The 23488-nt window shown below is 32.5% G+C and overlaps 1 protein-coding gene across 3 annotated transcripts in view; it reads right to left on the bottom strand.

Annotated features, from left to right (window-relative positions):
- The window catches only part of Dach1 (dachshund family transcription factor 1), a 397811-nt gene that overhangs the window by 102450 nt on the left and 271873 nt on the right, over window positions 1-23488 (bottom strand). For 2 of the 3 annotated variants that reach the window (XM_074043247.1, XM_020178045.2), the window contains 3 exons: window positions 18475-18647; window positions 7767-7902; window positions 4463-4597 (listed from right to left, as the gene is read on the bottom strand). In XM_074043247.1, the coding sequence (XP_073899348.1) occupies window positions 4463-4597; window positions 7767-7902; window positions 18475-18647 (444 nt within the window). Of the gene's footprint in view, window positions 1-4462; window positions 4598-7766; window positions 7903-18474; window positions 18648-19098; window positions 19255-23488 lie in introns of all 3 variants that reach the window. The other variant, XM_020178044.2, reaches the window with a different exon arrangement.

Raw genomic sequence — 23488 nt, 5'->3', positions numbered from 1 at the left:
TGTACGTTAATATGACCAAAACATTGGAAATTCTAAACAGAAATGGCTATTAGTATATGTATATTTATATAATAGTCACATGAGCTACAAACAGGTTTAGATATATTAGTATGCAACATTTACTGTAGATGTAATGTCAATCTACAGCTTAAAAGGGGAAACCCATTTTTTGAAGACTCAATTATAATCTGAGTAAAAGTTATACTTCTTAAACAATGAGAAATGCACAAAAGGAAATGTTTCGAAAAATATTTCAACAAATTTGAGGAAAGTGATGGCATAGTCATTTTTTAATGGTCCATAAAGCTGGAGGCAAAAAATTAAAGTATTCACAAGAGAGGAAATTCAAGTACAGCCAGTTTGCTATCTACATTAGTGCCCTTAGAGCTCCATCCTCCACCTTAGAATACCCAAATGAACATGTTTTATACAAGTATGTCAAACATTGGAAATCTTGAACAATGCCCAACAAGCAGATATGCCACAAAAGAAATATTGTACGGCCTACAGCAAATCCCTTGAATTTCCTGCCTTTTCTCAAAGTAGACTTGGTTCTAAAATGCTGGTGTTCTGCAGGAGACACCAATGAAAGAGTTTTCTTATTTCTTATGAAAACAAATGAAAGAAAAAAGACTTAACTGTTGGGGAAATTAAGATACAGATTAAGAAAAAACATCTGTAATTCTACCAAACAAATAGGAGGTAGCGAGTAGAGAGACAGAGAGAAGTAGGTATTCAACAGTTAGTCACAACAGTAAACACTTAAGTTTTCTATATTGGAAAAAATCTAATGTTACAGACTTATCTTTAGCATACATATACTTTTTGGCATTTTAAAAAATAAATTCCATAAATGTGCATGTTAATTTATAAGTAAGTAAGTCACATGTTCATGTCCCTAAGTGCTGAAAGTAGTACCAACTGAAAGTAAACAAAAAACAAATTATGCATGTGACAGCAACAGTGAATTAGCATTACTGGACAGATTTGGGGAGATCAACAGAGAAGTGCAGCATCAAAAAACAGTGGGTCCATTTATGACACTCAGTCAATTATTACTGACTATTCCACTATATTTACACTGACAGAAAATATTAGCAGTCTTTTTTTAAGCACAGAAAGTTCTAGAGAACTTGAGATATTTGGAAAAATTAAAAGGCTAAAGTCTTTTAGTATATAATTAATATAATTTTTTCAAGCCATGCTATATGTTGTATCAGAGTTTTACGCAGCACATATCCTTCAAACTCCTGATTTTAGTTGAAGTGTATAATCTTAAAGTCATCTCTTGTTACACTTGGGATGGGTGCAACAGTATTATATATCAATTATTAATTCACTTTTTACATTTATATTTTGAGTGTACTTTAATTAAGTGTTCCCTAGGCTCAAAACCTTATTAGGCTGTTGTTCGTTTTAAAAATGAAAGAGAGAATTTATTCCACAGTTAGTATTTCTAAGCTCTAATATTTGTAAAGCCACTTGCTCTTCAGCTGATAGCAACTTCAATACTTTTTTTGCCTTGTAGAATACAGTCAATAGCTATTTAATGTTAAGAAGAACGTAAAATGTTTAAAAGTTACTGACAATTAAAATTTCAGACCACAGTGAATCTTGGCATGCAAATGAATGTTGGTATCTATTTTTAGTATCAATGTTTTCTTAAGAATTATTGCCTTTTGAATGATTTAGTTGGTAGGCAGCAAATTACATATAAGATGTTCGAGTCTAAAATGACATGAACATATAATTAATTTCTCTACAAATGTCCCTAAATAAAGTTACCTGTTTAGTACAGATTTGAGTAGTAAGAAAGTTAAAGAGCCATTGTCAGGGACATGATAAATGCACACAAGAAAGAAAACATTTTTTAATTTTGTAGACTCTATCAATCTAGAAAGCCCATGAATATTTACTATTAATTCAGTATGCTGAAAAGTAGATAAAAGCAAGTCCATGCAAGAGAAAAAGCAACATAAAACAAAACACTATAATATCAAATTCTATAAAAATTTCCATAATTTTATATCTACATTTGAAATCACTGGGGTTTTTTTGCATATTTCTAGAGGGAATCTTAAGTATTTCTTTCCCTTTATAAAATACTACAAAATATTTGGAAATTGTTGGGATATGGTTAAGATCTTTGTTCTGACAAAAAACCATTTAGAAAAACATCATTAGTAAAATAGTAAGTTTTATGTATATTCATAGAATGTTCTACTACATTCCAGAAAAATGTATTTTATGAAAGTCTGATAATTCCAGCTGTTGTGTTGCTATTAATTATTTAGGAATGTCATTTTTACAGTTGTTTTAACTCTCCTCTATTTCTAGACTCTTCTTGTAACTTGTAAGTCAGCCCAGATTAGGATGCACACATAGTTTGACTATGCTTTTTAAATCAAATGCAATACACAAATGACTCCACATTTAAAGATGAGTGGCAGTAACAATGAAAAAATAACTTCTAAAGAACAAGAGAAATGTTGTAAGGAAGTTGTTGGGTTAGGACATAAGAAAAAGAATAATAATAAACCTAAATCGACCCAATATATGCCTCAAAAAAGTGTTCTGTGGGAGCAAATAAAATAATAACAAATGAATGAATAGGACAAATAAACTCATTACTCATGAAAAAGAAATAGAGAAATTCTAGGTCAACTCAATGTGAAGCATAAGATCATACTGAGCTCTCCACCAAAAATTTTAATAGGATTCACTACTTTGGTATTCCTTCCCTTCACTACGCCTCTGGATTTCTACATTTTACTCCCAGCTCTTTGCCACCAAAGTTCTAGAGAATAATTAAGCCCCAGTATCCTAACATTCATTGTCTGTCATCAATTAACTTCCCGCATGCATAACTCATGTTGCTAAATAGCTATATAGCATTGATGGGAAAAGTGAGGAAAGAGTTACTCATTATTTTCTGTAGGGATTTATTGCTGAACCTTTGAAAATAGCTGCTTACATCATACAATTCTTACATTTAAATATTACTTAAGATTTTAACTTCTACAGAATTTTATTTTATTTCTATACTAATTTTCATAATGCAGAGGTGTAAGATTTTTGATTAAATTTAAAAGTTTCAGAATTATAACATTTTTTCAGTGATGAAGAGGAGCTCATAGAAAAACAAGAATTAGAAAATAAGTCATCTGGCTTAGCAAGGTACTGCATAAAGTCCACTTCACTTAGTAGTAATATGGAATCAAATTTTGAAACAAGTAATTAGAAAAGTTACTTAATGCTGCTATTTCTCAATTATGCCTAGATTTTAGCATGTTAATACCTAGAAAGGATTGTCATTTTCTCATTGACATTCTGTAGTGTAGATAATCTAATTTGTAGAAATATAATATTCTTTCTCCTCAAGGGATTCAGCAAAGCTATTTTCATTTTGAATGGGAAAATGTTTTATGTAAGCATTTTTACTTTTTTGTGAGTAGTTATTTGGAAAGGAGAAAGTTGGCCCTCCTTAATCTCTCTTTCAAGCTGTTCTTTTTATTTAATTAATTGCTTAAATACACAATGCTTTTTAATACCCTTTTTGACTGTTGATTAGTTGTGCCCTTTTTGTTAGTGTGTTTTTCAAAGGAATAATTCTTGGGTTGTCTTGTTTGTTTGCTTTTTGTTTGTTTTATGTTTCAAACAGTGCTAGGCAAGTGCTCTACCAATGAGCTATGCTCCCAGCCCCAAAGAAATAATTCTTAGTTATTACATAATGACTTGATACTTATATTGCAAAACATGGGCAATGTACCCAATCTATATTTATAAAGCTTGAAAATACTAATTTACTATAACAAAGATAGATAGGCTCCTATATTCACAATTCAAAATTTATAATTTAAAAATATGTATTTGAATCCTCTAGCATAAATTGCTACTATAAATACTAAAATAATATTTCAATTTCCTCAAAAAGTCACTTTATGAAAAAGGGCATAAAATACACTTTAGCAGTATTTAAATGGAATAGGTTCAAATCTAACTAAATATAAGTAGGAAATTTGCAACTTTGCATAATCTAGGCTTTTTTGTTACTTTTGAAACAACTACTAGTACATTGATAAGATTCACTTATATTTCCTTGTGGATCCAATAATCATGTATCTTTTAAGCCAAGAATGACTTCTGTGTTGTTCTACTATGCTAGTAAAATAAAAGTGGCCCTAAAGAATTGAGAAGAACAAATAGCAGAACTTCAGGCCAAACAATTCTCTTCTAAAATATTCTGGGAATTAAATTGTCTCTCATTATTGTAGAAAAGAAAAGCAACAGGTCTTCATTCATTCTCCTTTTTGTCAAATAGGTTTAACTTTATTAATGTTATACACTTTAATAATATTTATATGCTATCATTTTACATGATGGAGAAATATACCTAATGGTGTTACTACTATTGAGTTCATATTTTGAACAGGAAAAATAAGGTCACATGATCATAAGTTACCTTTCTCAAGATGCATCCTTTTCGACTCATGCCCCATGTCATGGCCAGCCAAGTCTCCCTCCTTTGGCCCAGGGAGTACATTTGGTGATAAACCCATCAGCATCTGGTTCATGGACAATCCATTCTGATGGACAGCTGTTAAGCCCAAAAGAAAAGAACAGACACAAAAACACCATAACACAAATGTGTCAAATATACCAAGAAAATTCTTTTACACTCAAAATTAAATATAGTTAGGTCTAATTTTGAAGTTATATCACTAAAAACACTGTAAAATTGATAACAATGATAATTCTTGAGGATAAATAGAAAATATTCTAAATGACACAATTATACTTTATTTTTACATCACATAAAATAAAACATTTTTAATGGATGGAATAATTTTGGATAGTCATACCACTTCAACCTCTATCAAGAAATAGTCAATCTTTTATTTATGGCATTAAATTTTCTCCTCAGTAAATAGCTTTCTTAATTCTGCAGTTACAATCTTAACATTAATCTGCTCTTTAACACTATGAGGTTAAATTGTAATAAATAATATCCTAGCAACCAGAAATAGCAAATATTTTTCCACAATTTAAGGCACTTGGATAATGACTTCAATATCCTTATCATATCTAGACAATAGAACATAAAGTGTCATAGATACCTAAGTATTTCTTTAAAAATTGGTTTTAAACTTCAATTTGAAAATAAAAGTGGCCAACTAATATCTACTGATTGATTGGAAAACTAAAGTTAATAATCACTTGTTTGAATGATTAACAGTAATCTGTCACTACTGGAATGATAAAACACTACCACTATTGAGATGATCAAACACTTGTGATTCTCACAATGAATTCACTTAATGATCTTGAGTATTTTTGCAAAAGTTGAGGAGAGAGTCAGTTGATAAAGCCTTACTTTCTCTGGAAAGTAGAGATTTAAAAAATATATATCGTAAGAACATATTTGGGACTGCCATTTGGCAACCACAATTAATAACTGTTTCAGAGATCAATAATGATTCTTGAACAGTGAGTAAAAATTTTATGAAGAATAGAGCATTTGTATAATCTTAAAATACTTTCACACAAGAAGTTTAGTATCTATAAAGGTTAAAAAAAGTAACATTAAGTAGAAAAACTGGGTAGTCACCACATTAACAACATAATAATCTTATCATCAGTACAGCAAGAAGATCATGGTTCCTGAAATGATTTGCTGAGGATGCTCTGTCAGAGCTGTGATTCCTGCCACAAATGCATAAGTAAGATAATCATCAAAAAATCCAAGCTAAGAGACATTCTACAGTATAAGTGCCTATACTCAGGAAAAATACTAAGGTACAGAAAGGGGAAAAAAGCTAAGGAACTATTCCAGTTTCCTTAGTTAAAGGAATCTAAATGGATAGGACAACCGGCTTTTGGGCCAGTAAAGAAAATCATCCTGCTGTTAAAAAATATCAATGGGAAAGTTGGTGAAATTCAAATAAGGTCTACAATGTAGAGAATAATACTATGATGATGTAAATTTCCTGATTTTGATCATTGCTCTGTGGATATGTAAGAGAACTCTCTTATTTGCAGAAATTAAGCAATGAAGTATTTGAGGCAAAAAAAAAAGGTCTTATGTCTAAGGTAAGGACACTAGGAAGAATTTGCCTTTATACAGCTACTTCTTTCAGAAAGATTGATTAATCGATTGATTGATTGGGTAAGTCTAGATGACAAGTATGTAAGAATTATTGACATTATTGTTCAAAATTTTCTGTTAATATAAAATTATTTTAAAATAGCATATTAAAATGAATATACATATGTGAATGTATGCATGTATAGTATATTTGTATGTTTGCATTTGAACAATTATGATAGACCAAGCATTACAACAATTTTTCTCTGCTTCTATCAAGAATTTTGAAAATACAATTATTAACAAGGTAACAAGAATGTATACACAAACACTTTCAAATCTTCCCCAATCCATCTACCTCTTCTATATTTAATAATTTGCAAAACATATTTTTCTTTCTTTAGAAGCACGGAGCCTTTCTAATGACAGAATCTTATGAAAGCAATAGAAATGAAACAAATGTTCAATGTTAAGTTTCTCATTCCAGTGTTAGCATAACACAAAAGCGTACAGATAATGTTTTATTTAAAACTATTTTGAAGTAATGGGAGCAGAGTTTTACCAACCTCAAAATCTTCATTGGATTGGGGATGGTTATCAAGTGATGCATACATTTTTATCAGTAAGCAGTTACCATCATTTCATTGAATTAGGGAAATAAGTTTTAGATGGACCAAATGAAGTACTTATATTTAGTAGCATAGATAGCCAATTATTGCTATTATAGCCAATTATTGACTATTATATTCCATACAATTCTGCATAATTCATCAACTCCAACATTTGTCAGATTATGAGTTTTTGATTTATGCAAATAATCCTTTACAACCTAGTAATATTCTTTCTTAAAATCTTTTTTCTAATGCTGGTAAGTATTGTGTAATTGAATGAAATGTATATACCAATATGACTTTGAAAAACAAGTAAACTCTAGAAATGATACAGTATTATATGTATATTATTGAGAAAACAATTTTCAATTCTTGTGCAGACACAAAAATCACCTGATAATTGAATGGCATTTTAACTTTGCTCTTAATTTTCTTAGCTATGAGGACCAAGATTAAATATTGTGAACATGATGAAGTAAAATATGCCCTATTTTAAAAGTTTTAATAATAATATACAATAACAAAATGCATTGCTGATTATTACTGATTCAAATCATAAAATTTAGCTAATTTTAAATGTTCAGTCCCTTGAAAATCTGAATGCCTAAGAAATACTTCTTCAAATCTACTGTCTTGAATTTGATTTCCTCTTTGTGGATGTCTTCATTAATGCAATGATGAACATTAAAAACTAGTGAGAAACAAAATGGAAAGAGGTGGGAGAAGGAATGAAACTGAATAATCCATAAGCAATATACTTAGACAATCAATATTTGAGAGTTGGCTGCTTATTCAGAAACTAATCTGAAAGGTTACATACCTTTCTGTTACATAGCTCAAATCTTTATGTGTAGCATCAAAGAGAGGAGTTTATATCAGAACCTGTTAATGTTGGATCATACTTCATGATATCCCAAACAGGGAAACATAATTTTGGGAGATGGCTATTGCTACAGAGCTTCAGAACATGATATATCTGAAATCTATTTGGAATGAGAGCATTTTGATTAGAAAACCCAGCTGCACCTAATAAAGCTTAAAATGGTGACAAGTGAAAGGATGAGACCTACGGATTCTGTCAGAAGAGCTCTCGGTCCGTGCTGGGGAGCTGGACACACTGCTGCTGCGATGCGATGATGGGTGACTGCCAGGCCTTCGACCCTCCTCCAGAGAAGGGGCAGGGGAGGGGCTGTCAGGAACACGCTCCTACATTACCACAGGAGGGGAGAGGGAAGAAAAGATGAAAACACATTGGACCTTGATTTAATTAATGCTATTTTTTCCTAATAAAATAAGAAACATAAGGAGAAAAAGAACACACTTCATGAACATTTAACTGTACTAGAAGATATCTTTTACCTTGAGCAAAGCCTAAAATATACCCAATTTCAAACTCTTCAATCCATCAATCATCTGCATGACTCATGTCATGCAGGAAAAGAATGGTTACAAATCTATGGTTCTACAGGTAAGCCTACGGTTCTAATGGTTATCCCTTCAGTTATATTATCCTATTTCAGCAAACATTTGTGGAACATTTAGCACGCTTATCATGTGACTGACAACAATAAGAACACTGGAGGAGTTCATAACTGCTATTTCACCATGACATGGTTTGGATATACTTAGATGGTGAAGATTTAAGGCACCATGGAAATCACTTATTTAACATTGAAATAATTTTCTTTGATTCAAATAATTCTCAGAATACACTACTTCCATTCAGCCACACAAATGTATTAAGAGAGAAATTCTGTTTCAGGGAAACTTGGTGTCATGTTTTCTGGTATTATTTTATGTAAACACTCATATCCTATCACTGTATCTTACCCTCCACTAAGCACTGTACCTTCCCATTAAAGTATTGTGCAAGTACATGACATAAATGCCTCCAGCGAGCTTATTTAAATTAATTTACTCATTAACAATATAGCCATTAGTTAACATTTCCTACTTTTAGCAGCAAACTGTTTTGGTATTAGCAGACATATGCTCTGATGAACTATCTTTGCAGTAATTAATGTATATTTCAAAGTGTACAATATACTTCCATATAGAAAGTATACTATTCCTTAATAGGTTAAAAAGATGCAAATATGAAAAAGCAAAATCTTACCAACTGAAAAGAATAATAAAGTAGAGCATAATTGACCTGAACGAAGAGTGCTTATGTTACAAAATGTTAATGGTTTGCTTAATTTTGAAAACGAAGGAGAGAATTAAAGCTTTGTACTACCAATGAGAAAGAGGATAACCTGTGTCTTTGGTCACAACTATTCCACTAGTCTTTCAATGGTTTACAATCCCACTGCACAGCAGAATCACCTGAGAAGTTCTGAAATGTGCTTGTGCTTGGGCTTCACTCCCAGAGATTCTGGTTCACTGAGTGTTAGAACTCAACTGTTTCCCAAAGAAAGACATGTTGAAATCTTAGCCTCCAGCTCTTATGAATCTGAGTTTCTTCAGAAGTAGGGTCTTTGCAGACCCTATTAATTAATTAGTATCTTTGTAAGAATGTTGTGAAAATACAAAGAAAGATGTTATTGAAGATGGAAGCAGAGATTGGAGTCCAATGAATGCCTAGGATTATGAGACTACCAAAAATTATGGAGAAGCAAGAAAGGATGATACCAGAATCTCAGATGGAATACTGTCCTTCTGACACCTTGATCTTGGAATTCAAGGTTCTGCATATAATCTTAACATGGAAGCAAAATCAAGTTCCCCTGTGTCATACCCTTGTAACTTTTCAATGCTGTACATTGGCAAAAAACACCTTCAACAGATACACCTAGGCTTCATGTTTACACAGAATGACAAACAGAATGAAAATAAATGGAAAAAACAGCCAAGTGTTCTTCCAAAATCCATGTTTTAAAATGATTCCCAATCTATGTACCAAAGAATAAAATGTAATTCCATAAGAAAGTTCATAACAAAACACTTGCATGATCAAACATTATTTTAAAGATTTAAAAGGAAAAAAATCAACAAAATTCTGCTCTCAACAGCTGCAATGCATATTAAAATAATATCATGATAACTTGCTAAATCTTAGAAACTTTTCAACTAGTCTAAAATACCTGGATTGGCTTCCTAAAGGACAATTAACCCAACCCCACTGAAGGACAGCGTTGTGTTCGATATTAGATTACAGCACTAGCCCTTTACCTAAATGGATGAGATGTTAAGAATTAAGTTCTCCATTTTCTGCTAACAGCAAAATTGAGTGAATTTTAGATAAATTTAGATAATATACACAATACATTTTCCAACTCAAGTTCTTTAAGTTTCCACTTGAAAGACTGAAATTAAGGACAAGTGATGGGGGAAAGCAGGGAAAGAGCAAACGTGTACCCTGGATCTTAAAATTTAAAACTATCTTGTTCTGGTAAGTTTATGGCACTTCATTCATTTGACATGCTGAAATAGGACACCAAAGAAAATTAGCATCAAACAGTAAAATTTGCAGATTGAAATGTTCTGAAATCTATCTCAAATAACATTAAAAATGAACACATGAGGGCTGGCTGAGTAGCTCAAGTGGTAGAGTGTCTGCCTTGTAAGTGTGATGCCCTGAGTTCAAACTACAGTGCTGCCCAAAAAAAAAAGAAGAAAAAAGAAATGAACACAATATTAGTAGTTTTCTAAACTAAAATAAGTAAAACATGTTACACTTCTAAAATTTCTAAATTATTTAGTCCACAAGGCAAACAAATGAACCAAATTTATAAGAAACAATCACATATATGATTAAAAACAGTAGCTATCTTAAACAAACAAAAATGTCATTTATTTTTTTTCTTTTACAAAATCGGAGAATAGGAGGGCAGAACAGGTCCTGCAGGGGGTTGGGACGGTGGTACCAGTTGGAGGAGGAAGGAGCTGGGGAAAGAGTGTGGGAGGGTGAATATTGTGCAAACAGTGTATATACATGACTGAAATGGAAAAGTGATACCTGTTGAAACTATTCAGAGAATGGAGGGAAAGGGAGGAAAGGAGAATGATGGAGGGGGTGAATTCAAGTCTGATCTATTGTGAGAACTTGTGTAAATGCCACAATGTACCCCCACTCAACACAACAATAAAAATTAAAAAGAGTACATAATTCTCACATGGATACCAAATGTTACTTCCTATCTTCTAGTTATAATTTCTAAGCAGTTTAGATTAAAAATATGTTTCCTGCCATTAATTGATAGTCCAAATTATAAAGTAGCTTCAAATGGCAAAAAGTCTAATCTAATATCAAGCTTCTGTGACTACAAATCAAGATATAGTCTTAGAGTGAAAACTAAGCAAAAAATTCAAAGGTTGGATTTAAAAACTAAGCAAAAAATTCAAAGGTTGGATTTTGTATTTCTTTTGAATTACTTATGCATATATCACAGAGGATGGCTTTATAAAATTGTATAATAGAATTCTTATACTTTGCATAAATGTATTCATAAATCACACTGTAGTTAACTGCCTACATGACTAGTGATACCCTTTAAAGTTGATACAGTGTAGCAGATTTCTTTAAATTTTCACAGAAAAAAACACAGTTGTCTAAGCTGTAAAGCTAACTCCTAATATATATAACTGTTAACACCTGGCTTACATAGAATTACACAATACGTATTTGGAAAAGAGAATTTCTGTGTTTTTATAAAAATATAATTTTCTAAATTAAGCAGTCTGTTTCTTTCAAAAAGTCACTCACATAAATGTTTACCAATACATTTCAATATTTCTCTTAATAATCATGTCAGTGATCAATTTGTAATGGCACAAGATTGGTTGAACAGATATAGAGAACAATCTAGAAATAAATCAATTTCTCTAAATTATTTTGCAAGTCTGATTCTCCTGTCACAATAGATTTCTTAGTAGTGCTAATGGAAAATGTGCAGATACATTTTTTCCTTAGACATTTAATTCATAAAAACAAGTATCTATTGCATAAAACTCTAGCAAAAATGGTTCTGCCATTAAAAAAGAATTCCTTGCTTATTTTAACATTATTCACATTAGTAGAAAAATGTCTCATTAGTCAATATATTTAATTTTCAAAGTCTCCTTTGGTGATTCCTTTAATTTATGAATTATTTACTTATTCTTTTATATATTCAAAATCCTCTAAACATCACATAATAAACTAAGTAAAAGCAGATTAAAATCTTAATGTAAAATACATTGTAATAGCATAGTTTGACTGAGGAAATATTAGTACAATTGTGTTTAATTTAGCTTTGCCTCCTTTAACTTTATTATAGTTTGATATTTAAGAACAAAGACTACAAAGACAACACTTGATGCTTTTATTTAAAGAAAATATTTTAATGTATGCAAATTTATGATTTAAAAGCTTAATTATTCAATTGAAATTTTCTATAAATTGAGACACAACATATTCAGTCATTTCACTTAATGTATAATTTCAATCTTTAGAACATGATGCATTGTTCTTTGAAGAATTTCATTAAAGTAAAATCCATTGAGCAAGTAAGATTTGAATACATTGTTGCACAATAAATTAATTTATTTCAACAGCTTAATTCTTTTATCATATTTATATGCTTGCCTTCCCAGAGAATAGTGGAGACAGTAAAGAATTGCTTAGGAGAGAATCTCGTAATTATTACTGAAACAAAATAGATAATGAGTTCTATCCAGACATAATAAGAAAGAAGTAGTTCAATGTCTATAAGGAAACTATGTCAACTGGATTTATCATTTCATTTGTGTAATACCCTTTAACCTCCATGATGGGCCTGAATTAGAGCAGAGGAAGATTATTAATTTAATACTTCAACATGCAGCTTTACAGTCCTGCTTCAACTTCCCCAATCAAGAAAACATAACATTTTGCAATGTTCCATCTCTATAAAACTTGCCACAATAACAAATGAAAATAGCAAATGAAATGACAGTACTCTTTCACTGTCATACTTATAAACTAATGGTAACAGAATAGCAATACTGCGCTTATTGCCATGAGGAAGAAGAATTGGTCTTTGTGACAATTCAGAACCAACGATGGAATCCAAAAACAGCCTACCTAAAATTCTAAAATAAAAAATATAATATACTCAGTATTATACACATTGTTAACTGAATGTTTTAAAAATTGCAAGATCTTAGCTGCCTCCTCTCCACCACAAAATTAAAATATTCTCTAAGTTAATAAACACTTTGTCTAAGGGAATATTTTATTATTTTATTTTTTAAATTATTCATTTATTCACATATGCATACATTGTTTGGGTCATTTCTCCCCCCTGCCACCACTTCCAGGCAGAACCTGTTCTGCCCTTATCTCTAATTTTCTTGAAGAAAAGACATAAGCATAATAAAGAAGACAAAGCGTTTTTGCTAGTTGAGTTAAGGAATATTTTATTTTAATTAATTTTGCTCTGTTTTTTGTTCTCTTCACTTTTACCTGTGTTTCCCTTAGTGATTCCTTCACTCGGTATGGTATAAAAGTTGGGGAACATATCTCTAATATTGAATAAGTTACCTTGATATAACTTCTTAATTTACAAAATTGATTACATTGACCAGTACTTTATTTATATATAACCCAACTTCTGTAGTTTGGGACAGCTCATACTTAATTTCACTTATTCAACAAGTATGTACTGAACACCAACTACCAGCCAGGCAAGATTCTAGACTTTGGTTATACACATCAGTGAAGAAAACTGACCAAAACTCTTCCCTACTGGGAGCATACATCGTAAACTGGTAAATGTTGCTGAATCGCAGAACCATTTACATTAATTACACGTGACATTCAAAATCTCTTGCTCTGAAAAATGTGCAAAGAAGATAAATAGTATTGGGATTCTGGATTCAGGAAAATCCTGGAAAGTACTTCCAGGAGACATAATGAATTATGTCAACACACTTACATGTAGCCAAAGATCAGGCAACTGCTATCTTAAGACTCCATTACTCAAAGTCAAAAACGGAGGCTCCAAGGAATATTTACAACATTTTAAAAATTTATTTTGATTATGAAACTCAACAAATATCCAATTTTATTAAATGTGAAACTGGCTAATCTTAAACAAGTTAACTTTATTCATCCATTGTCTTTTGAATTTATTCAATCATCCTAAGCCATTATTTTTTTCCACATTTGTATGGTAATTCAGACAGGCTTTTAACTTCATATTTTTTAACATAAAGTTAATTTAAGCAGCAAAATTTAACATTGGCTCCAGGTTATAATTCAGCCCCATAAGTAATAAGTACTAGCTAATTTTCTTTCTTTCTTTCTCTCTCTCTCTCTCTCTCTTTCTCCTTCCCTCCCTCCCTCGCTTCCTCACTCCCTTCCTCCCTTCCTTCCTACCTCTCTCTCTGTTTCTTTCTTTCTTTTTGAAGCAGGGTCTCTCTATGTAGCCCAGACTGGGAACTCTCCGTACTACCTCTTTCTTCTAAATGCTGGGATAACAAATGTGTGTCATCATTCCTAGTTCAGTATTAGTATCTTAATTAAAAGGTAGGGACCAGGTGTGGTGGTACACACCTGTAATTCCAGATATTTGGGAAGTGAAGGTCTAAAGGATCTCAGCCCTGACAAAAAGTTAGCAAGACTCCAGCTTAAGAAAAAAGCTAGGCATGCTAGTGCATACCTATACAGAATCACAGTCATGCAGGAGACGTAAGTAGGATTGTGGTCTAAGACTGAATGGCCCTGGTGAAAAGGAAGAGAACCTATTTGAAAAACAGCTAAAACAAAAAAGGGCTGGGGTGTGGTTCGAGTGGTAGAGTACCTGCCTACTAAGCACAAGACTTCGAGTTCAAATCCCAGTTCTGCGGGGAAAAAAAAAAAAAGCAGGACTGGTTCCTTTCTCACAGTCAAGGAAAAAGGCGGAGGAAGAAAAAGAATAGGTAATTTCTAAAATGACCAATCTATTTTGCCATTCTTCGGCATTGCTCTATGCATGACAAATATTTACAGTCAACTTCTCAAATTGAGGCTCAGTATATATTCTTTTTTTTTAATTATTCATTTATTCACATGGACATACATTGTTTGGATCATTTCCCCCCCTCCACTTCCAGGCAGAACCTGTTGTGCCTTTATCTCTAATTTTGTTGAAGAAAAGACACAAGCATAATAAGGAAGAAAGACTGTTTTTGCTAGTTGAGTTAAGGATAGCTGTACAGAAATATTCCTAGCATTGATTTTATGTACACATGTAATGACCCATGTTGATTCATCTCTAACTGATCTTTACCCTGGTTACTGATCCCCTTCTCATGTTGACCTCTGTCGCTTTAAGGTTTCTGTATTAGTTCCCCTGCAGTGGGGACATCAAATACTTTCATGTTTTGGGTTTTCTACCTATTCCTATATCTCCCATATGTTCTCTCCCCTTGTCATGCAGACTTTAGATCTAGGGCAAATGCAGCAATGTGGTTGGACTTGGATCAGTATATATTCTTGGAGGCCAACAACTGTACGAACCTCTCATCCATCTGCAGTGCCCTTGACGTGTCCAGGTCATGTCTATATTTCTCTGTCCCTTGAACATCCTGCCTGGTTCAATCTGGAGCCTTGACTCAGTTGGTCTTGGAGTAAGACTACCTCACAGGTGATGTTGTAAGCTCCCATCAACATAATAGAGTACCTTTGGGGTTGCCTGTTACAATGTCAGCCACCTCACTGGGGATCATGATGTGGCAATATTATCATCTTTATACAAATATTTTCCAGAAACATTCCATGACTATGAGGTCTCCCTCGTGAATCATTTAATTCTCCTGAGATACAGTTTTTATGGAAAAGCACAAAAATGCTTGTTCTCTGTCATTTATTTATCCTTTATTTAAACCTGTATTGGCCTTCAAGATTCAATTCCTTAGAACTGTCCACATTATAAACTCAGGGATTTAAACACATGGATGTTATTCAAATGCACTATCTTGTCTTGAGTGGTGGTTGTGTGGTAGAACTTTATTTTCCTTATTGCATTGTCTTTTCATATTTAATGTCAATTTCAAACACAAGGGTAGATAATTAGCTGTTTTTACAAATCCAAATAAAAAACAATCAAAATAGATTTTTGTGAGAAAAAGTTATTTCTAAAATGCATCTAGAGTTTTTATATTAGTCCAAAGAATAAGCTAAAAACAATTATGAGGTATATGATGTCATACTGTGCTAACATTTTAATATACTTTGACAATTAGCTTCAACTTTTATATTCCTTGCACATCTTAAATCATGTACAACTAAAGTTCTATTTGCTGACATAAAATTGTAAGAACCTGCTTTGAAGGAACCTATTAGAAGTTAGAAATGTAAATTGTATTTTAAGTGGGATTTTTAGTGTTTGATTCTTTGAGAATTTCATAAAATGTCTCTGTCTGTCTCTTCTCACACAGAGACACATACACAGATACAAACATCAGCAAAGAAAATTGACAAAAGAGTAATATTTTCTATTCTCAGAAAACTCTGTAATGTGGAATGGAAGGAGAGATGTTTATTCATCAATTTAGAGTAAGTCCAATGTTGCCAAATTTCTCAAAAAGAATTCTACTTTATCTCTGAGGAAAACATAAATCTAAAATCTGCTTTGCATATATGCACTGCAAATCCCAAAAGTCCTTGAAAAAAATAATTTGATTTTATAAATAGCAATTTAATCATTATGACAACCTGGTGAGATTTTCTACCACTTAAGCCACTCCCCTAGTCCTGTTGCTTTTAGTGCCTTTGAAATAGGGATTTCCATTTTTGTTCAGGCCAGACCTGAAGGATGATCCTGCAATCTTGTGGCTAAGATTACAGAAATGACCACCATGCCCAACTTATCTTTGAGATAGAATCTAACTGACATTTTCCTCCAGGCTGGTCTTGAAACTCATTCCTCCTGCCTCCGTTTCCCAAGTAGCTGGGATTACAAGTGTGATCCACCACACTGAGCCTAATTATTATCAAATATTTTTAAAATATGAGTAATCATCTTTTATATATAATTAAAAAATTATACTTTCTAAATTTTCATCAACCACAATGACAAGAACACTACAAGGTTTTGTTTTGTTTTGTTTTTTTCACCTAAAATCTTCTAGGAAATTTCAAAAAGTAAGGTGAAAGAAATGATGAGCTCTCAGTCATAATTACCAAAATTATCATAAACTGAATAATGCAGTGATACCTGGGTTAACAAATCATCTAGTAACAAAGAGATTCTCTTAAAGTCACTGAGACTAAAAAAAGAGCTTAAAAAATTTCCTTTTCAGTTCTTTGGCAGATAACCATGCAGTCCTCACTGGCAGTCTTTCAGGTGGTGTTTTTAGTGAGTGATCCTCATATGCTATAATGTGTTTTGATCTTTTTCCTGTGGTAATCATAGTTCAAAAAATTATGAAAGGGACTGGCACACATCTTTGTTTACAGAGTAAGAAAAATTCCTGATTGCATATTAATCAATATTCTACATAAGTAGCAAAAATGGATTCTTTTCTCTTATTGAAACAAGATCTCACTACAAGAAACCAGGCTTAAACTTAAGATCTTCCTGCATTAGTCTACGGATGCTGGAAATAGAACCAAGTGCCACACACCTGGCTAGATTCAGGGCTTTTCATATAAGGCAGGCTCCAGAGGCTAACTTGAATGCAAGTGTATTATCTTCAGGAAAACAAGAAATGATTATATCGAATGAAGACCAAGAAGTATGAAATTTCTTTTACTTACTTCAAAAATTGAGACTCTGCAGGGTTTTTGGGAGGTGGGAAGGAGAGTGGCACAGGGGTTTGAATATAGGGCCTTGAACTTGCTAGGCAAGCATGCTACCAAAAGCTACACTCCCAGTTCTTTTCTGTGTTGGGTATTTTTGAGATAGAGTCTTGCTTTTTGCCTGGGCTGGCCTCAAATCATGATCCTCCAGATTTCTTCCTCTCGAGGCATGAGCTACCAGCCACTGACAAAAAAATAATCTATTCTTAATATTATTTTTGTTATTTCTTGTTCACCCAACCTGACAATGGCAATTAAAATATTTCAATTTAAATACACATTAAAAATAATATGAATGAAAAGATACATATACATATATGCACAGTATACACATATATGTACACATAGCAGAGAAAGAGAAGCAGTGAGAGAAAAGAATTGTGTATACACATGCACAAAAAAGTTTATATACCAATTTTTGCTCTCTATTTAAAGCATATTTCTGAATTTTTAAAAACTCAAATTTTATTACTTCATTTAGTTTCTACAGCCACACTGTATTATTCATCTTTTGAGTGCTAAAAGAATGAAAAAAATTGAATTACATGTCAAGGTAAATGGCAGAATTTCACCCTATGGTTGTCTGGTTCTCCAAAACTAAAGGATTACAACACCACACACAGAGAAATGCACACACACATACACTATACCTACACATGACAGTGCTGATAAAAAACACATAAATTGTGCAGTATCATTTAAAGTCCTATGTTCTGTCTTTTAAAAGAGAACTTAAAATCACTTAGGACTAGAGGTGTCATTCCGTAGAGCTCTTGCCTTGCAAGAGCAAAGCACTGAGTTCAAACCCCAATACCATGAAAAATAAATTAATTTAATTTAATTTTAAAAATAAAGATAAATAACTCTAGCCAGCCTGAATAGTATATCCTGAGGCTACCTGCTATATGTGTTTTTTCTCATAATCTATCTTCTATCATTTAGATTTTAGAGTTGAGGTTTACTTACGGGGTGAGAAAAATGAATTGGGAGATTCAGATGAACATTACAAAAAAATGTCATGAGAAAACCATTACCTTGATAACAGATGTCTCAACTCTGGATGGAGGACTCTGAACTTGAGCTGCTGCCGCCATGTTTGCAATGGTGCTGAGGTGGTTCATCTGGCTCATTGCCATGGTGACAGATGCTGGAGGTAGGCTGACAGGAATTAGAGGGTGGGGCATCATCATAAAAGGAAGTTCCAGTCCTATAAGAAATACACATGTATCATCACTGCCCTGTCCCCAGTAAAATGATAAAACATGGTGCATCTCACTTACTAAAATAGTAACAGATATGCCATTAAAATTGAACAGTGAAAAATATTCTAATAATAGCAGTCAAAGAAAAATATTTTTTCCTCTGTGAAATAATAATCAGTCGCCACTCAGGGAAATTAGGCCACAGCTAACAAGTTTGGTGCCCTTATATCCTATCACTACTCTTCCTGTGTTTAGTACAAATAGTCAATTCTTTGCTCTATGTATGATTCCTCTGATCCACCTAAAATCTTATTTAAAATACTACAGTTTTGTTTAATGCATTATGACTAGTTGTCTAATGTAAATCTCTTTACTATCTCCTATTTTGTTATCTGCTAATTAAAGAAAAATTCTTCCAAAACTACCATTTTTAGTGCTTAAAAAATGCCATCATACCATTTGGCAGAAGGTGGCTGTGCTGAAGATGGCTGAGAGGATGGCTAACTGGAAGGCTATGCGCTCGAGGCAAGCGGGGATGGGTAACAGAAGCCCGAGATCCCTGGGATGGGGAAGAGGGAAGTGTTTCCTTATCCCAGGAACCATCACTGCTGCCTGTAGGAAATGGATATAAATTATTTGAATACAATATTACTCCAAATCCTCCAAAGACTAATTTGAAGTAAGGTTTTAAAAGGTGTATCACATTTGGAGATTACAAACTGATTTCTAGGGAATGGACCCAAAGTAAGAAAAATTCCTCTAGACTCTATTTTCTTTTTGTTTTCTGATTTCTTAGATAGGATCTAAAATTTCTGAAAGCTAGTTTTTCTGCAACATTTAACCTACTTGTAGAGTCTAACTCTGCTTGACTACCCAACTTAATATTAAATCGTTTCTATTATGTACCTAAATAGTTGGTCTTCAGAACTGAGGTAAACTGAAGGTTGTATCTGCAAAGTTTTCCTACTCACCACTTAAATTGCCTAGCTTAATCCTGCCACAGATTCTAAACATGGAATCACCAAATGCCCAAGTTGATTGGACATTGTACAGAGAACACAAAACATAATGTCAAAGCAAAATATTGAATGTGGGTGTGAATAAACAGATCATTTATTTTCAAATGAAAGTAAATATAAATTTATCATGGTGACAGTATCACTATGGAAGTAAAAACTATTTGAGAGGATTAGCATTTTAATACTGGTGGCAATGATAACATTTAACTAGATCTTGAAACAATTTAGCAAGATGTTTCTTGGAAGGTGTTTATAAGCCATTTCAACTTAGTTACGTCTTCAAATTAAATAGCATTAATTTATTCCTTAGCAGATTCTTTTGAATATACAAACTATCTGCTTAAAATTTTCTGGAATATTTCTGTCAGTTTATGATCTCTTTACTTCTCAAAAAAAGAAGAAACCATATTTTCATATAATATGCATGGAAACAGCAAAGTTGATAAAACTCCAATTTAATTCTTTAGCTCTACTAAAAACTTCATTGTAAAATCTCTACAACATAGTTTTTAATGAAGAATACTTAGTTAGTGCTATGATTTTTTTCCATTTACTTCGTGAAGACAGTTAAGTTTCAATATAAATTCAAACTCATTAACTCAGTACTGTCTTGATCTTAGAATAAATTGTTCATAAGTGGGTAATGAAAACTCAATTCAAATTCTTCAGCAATCAAACAAAGCAATTTTATTAAACAATGAAAAGAATCAATTAAAATGGGTATCTTTATTATTTTAGTAGAAACCATGACAGCTTTTGGTTTAAAAAGAAGTTTATAGCTTCATACAGAAATGACTCATATAAAAGAAATTTCTCTAGCTTGCTCCTATACTGTACTATAAGCATTCACTTTCATATTCACAATTTATACACCTCACTTCCCTACTCATAACTGTTTGATGTATTTACATTCCTATTGCTGGGAACCAACCCTAGCACGTTAGGCAAGCATTCTACCTCGCAAGGTACATCCTCAGCCCTTCATTTTTAGAGACAGGGTCTCACTATCCTGCTCTACCTGGCCTTGGACTTGCCATTCTCCTGAGACTCCCAAGCACTGGGACTACAGGCACGGACCACTATGCCCAGCAAACTCATGACTTTTTCTTTTTGACATCTGAATCAACTATACATATAAGAAATTTTGAAATATATAATGTCAAGAGAATGCTATAATAAAACATTTAGAAATCTTCACTTTACTTTGCATTGATCAAGGCATGTATAAACTTTTTGTTACATATATAACACAAAATCTATGAAATTTGAGATATAAGTTTTAGATGTAAAACATCTGATTAAATTTATATGAAAACAGATACTTATTTTCATATCTCTTTTGCATCATGGAATTTTCAGTGTCTTTGTGTGGATAAATATCTATCATCCATACATGAATTTTCCATAGCAAGTTTCTATTACTAGATTGGATTTCTCACTTTGTAGAATGCTCCCAGCCATCTCTGCCAATCATCATTTGTTAAGTACTCATGATGTTAGTTCATTTGGGTAATAAATAGAGCAAACAATTAAGAAACTAAGTCTGATGAAAAATATACAATATATAACCAAGTCAGCTGTTAAGTGATTTTTGCATTATTTATAACATCCTTCTCCTCTATTAGCATGAATAAATGAGAAATGAAAATAAACCACTTCAGAACAAGACATGCCCAGAACTACTAAATGTATAATTTCAAGTATCTTGGTTTAATACATTATGTATCACAATATAATCCAGTATATAAGAATTTTGCCTACACACAACACTTATTTATACATATATGTACATGTATTATACACACATGTAAACCACTGAAATTAAATATTACTATGAAGACTGAAAGGAACCACAGATTCAATATGTAGGAAAATTTTTATTATTTGGTAGAGAGAAATAGAAATCAAAAAAGACTTATTCAAATTTCCCCTTCAATTCTTACAAAACCACAGTGTTTCTTTGACTTTACAATGGAATGAAAAGATGAATTTGATATAGTCTTAGTATCTTCAAAGAATATATTCTGTAACAAAGGGTTATAGTATATATACAAATTAAAGTATTATAAAAATATAGAATAATGAAAAGCCAAGGATAATAGTAATGAGTTCTTGAAAAAAAGACAGCGCAAAAAATTTCTGATCATTTAGAATCTATAACCATATTTTAACATTGAGGTGGGATTCGGGGCAGAGATGATCACCCAGACCTTGTCCTAAATGTGCACAGTGGAGAAACATTGGCTAGACAATACCCCAGGTATAAGCAGATCTTAACTGTGAGCGATAGGGCACATGAAAAGTTTCTACATAAGGAAGTAGAACCACATTCACCGTAAGCCCAGCTAATAATTACTATGACATGATGTTGATGGACCAAAAAAGTAACAAATGCACAGTGTTGTAGCATCCAGATGTAAGTGGGCATATGAATGTAAAAAGGATTACCAGCTAAAAACAACAATTATACATTTATGTGATCAGAAACAATTTATTTACCCTGCTTAATTATATAGATATAAGAATAAATCAATACTTGGATATTCAAATATTTGGAACTTATATGTGAAAACTTATTATATAGTGTTTCTTTTTACTTAAATGATGTGTATTCCTCAGAAATAAGTCAGGTTATCTTAATATTTAGTGTAAATGAAATTCAAATATATAAGGAGTAGATATAGGAGATTCTCCCAACCCCAATATCGAAACAGTTGTATGTTCTGAAAAGCAAAACACTTCATGCACTAATTTAGTCTTTTCATAGACTCAGACTATTAATGTATATACTGTATTTAATAACACACATTTTATGATGGACTAGGTTTTAAATACAGAAAATATACCCCTAAAATTTGAAAGCCACCCCTACTGAAAGGATAATCAGATCTTTGAACAGTCAGAACTGATGGGTTAACAATATAAAATGCTTTTATTTTTGTTCTAATTACTGTCTTCAATCATTCTTTGTCAAGGTTTTCTTTTCTTTTTCTGCCTTTTGAGCAGATTTTGAGTACAACAAATCCATACGGTTAACATTTATCTTGTTTTCCCATCTCATTAGCAATGACCATGTCTAGGGCCAGGGTACTGGAAGACAAAGGAGCTTTTGAAACATTCCAACATTTCAAACATTTTGTCTTTCTCTTCAACTTTTCCCAGGTAGCAGGATAACAGTTTACTGTCCAGTGGTCTCTGCTTAAATTCTTTCAGCACTGCATCTGCGAGAAACTGAAACTAGATCCATGCCTATCACCGTGTACCAGTATCAACTCAAAATGGATCAAAAACCTTAATATCAGACCTGAAACTTTGAAGTTAGTACAGGAAGGAGCAGGAAACACTCTGGAACTAATAGGTATAGGCAAGGACTTCCTCAATAGAACCCCAGAAGCTCAGCAACTAAGAGAAAGAATGGACAAATGGGATTTCATAAAATTAAAAAGCTTCTGCACAACAAAAGAAATGGTCTCTAAACTGAAGATACCACCCACAGAGTGGGAGAAAATATTTGCCAGCTATCCATCAGACAAAGGACTGATAACCAGAATATATAGGGAACTTAAAAAACTAAACTTTCCCAAAATCAATGAACCAATTAAGAAATGAGCAACTGAACTAAATAGAACTTTCTCAAAAGAAGAAATTCAAATGGGCAAAATACACATGAAAAAAATGCTCATCATCGCTAGCCATAAAAGAAATACAAATTAAAACCACACTAAGATTCCATCTCACCCCTGTTAGAATAGCCATCATCAAAAACACCACCAACAACATGTGTTGGTGAGGATGTGGGAAAAAAGGAACCCTCGTACACTGCTGGT

This window comes from Castor canadensis, chromosome 10, assembly GCF_047511655.1.
Source record: "Castor canadensis chromosome 10, mCasCan1.hap1v2, whole genome shotgun sequence".
NCBI classification, from domain to species: domain Eukaryota; kingdom Metazoa; phylum Chordata; class Mammalia; order Rodentia; family Castoridae; genus Castor; species Castor canadensis.
Note: the sequence above shows the minus strand (reverse complement) of the source record. Positions and strands in the feature narration are given on the sequence as shown.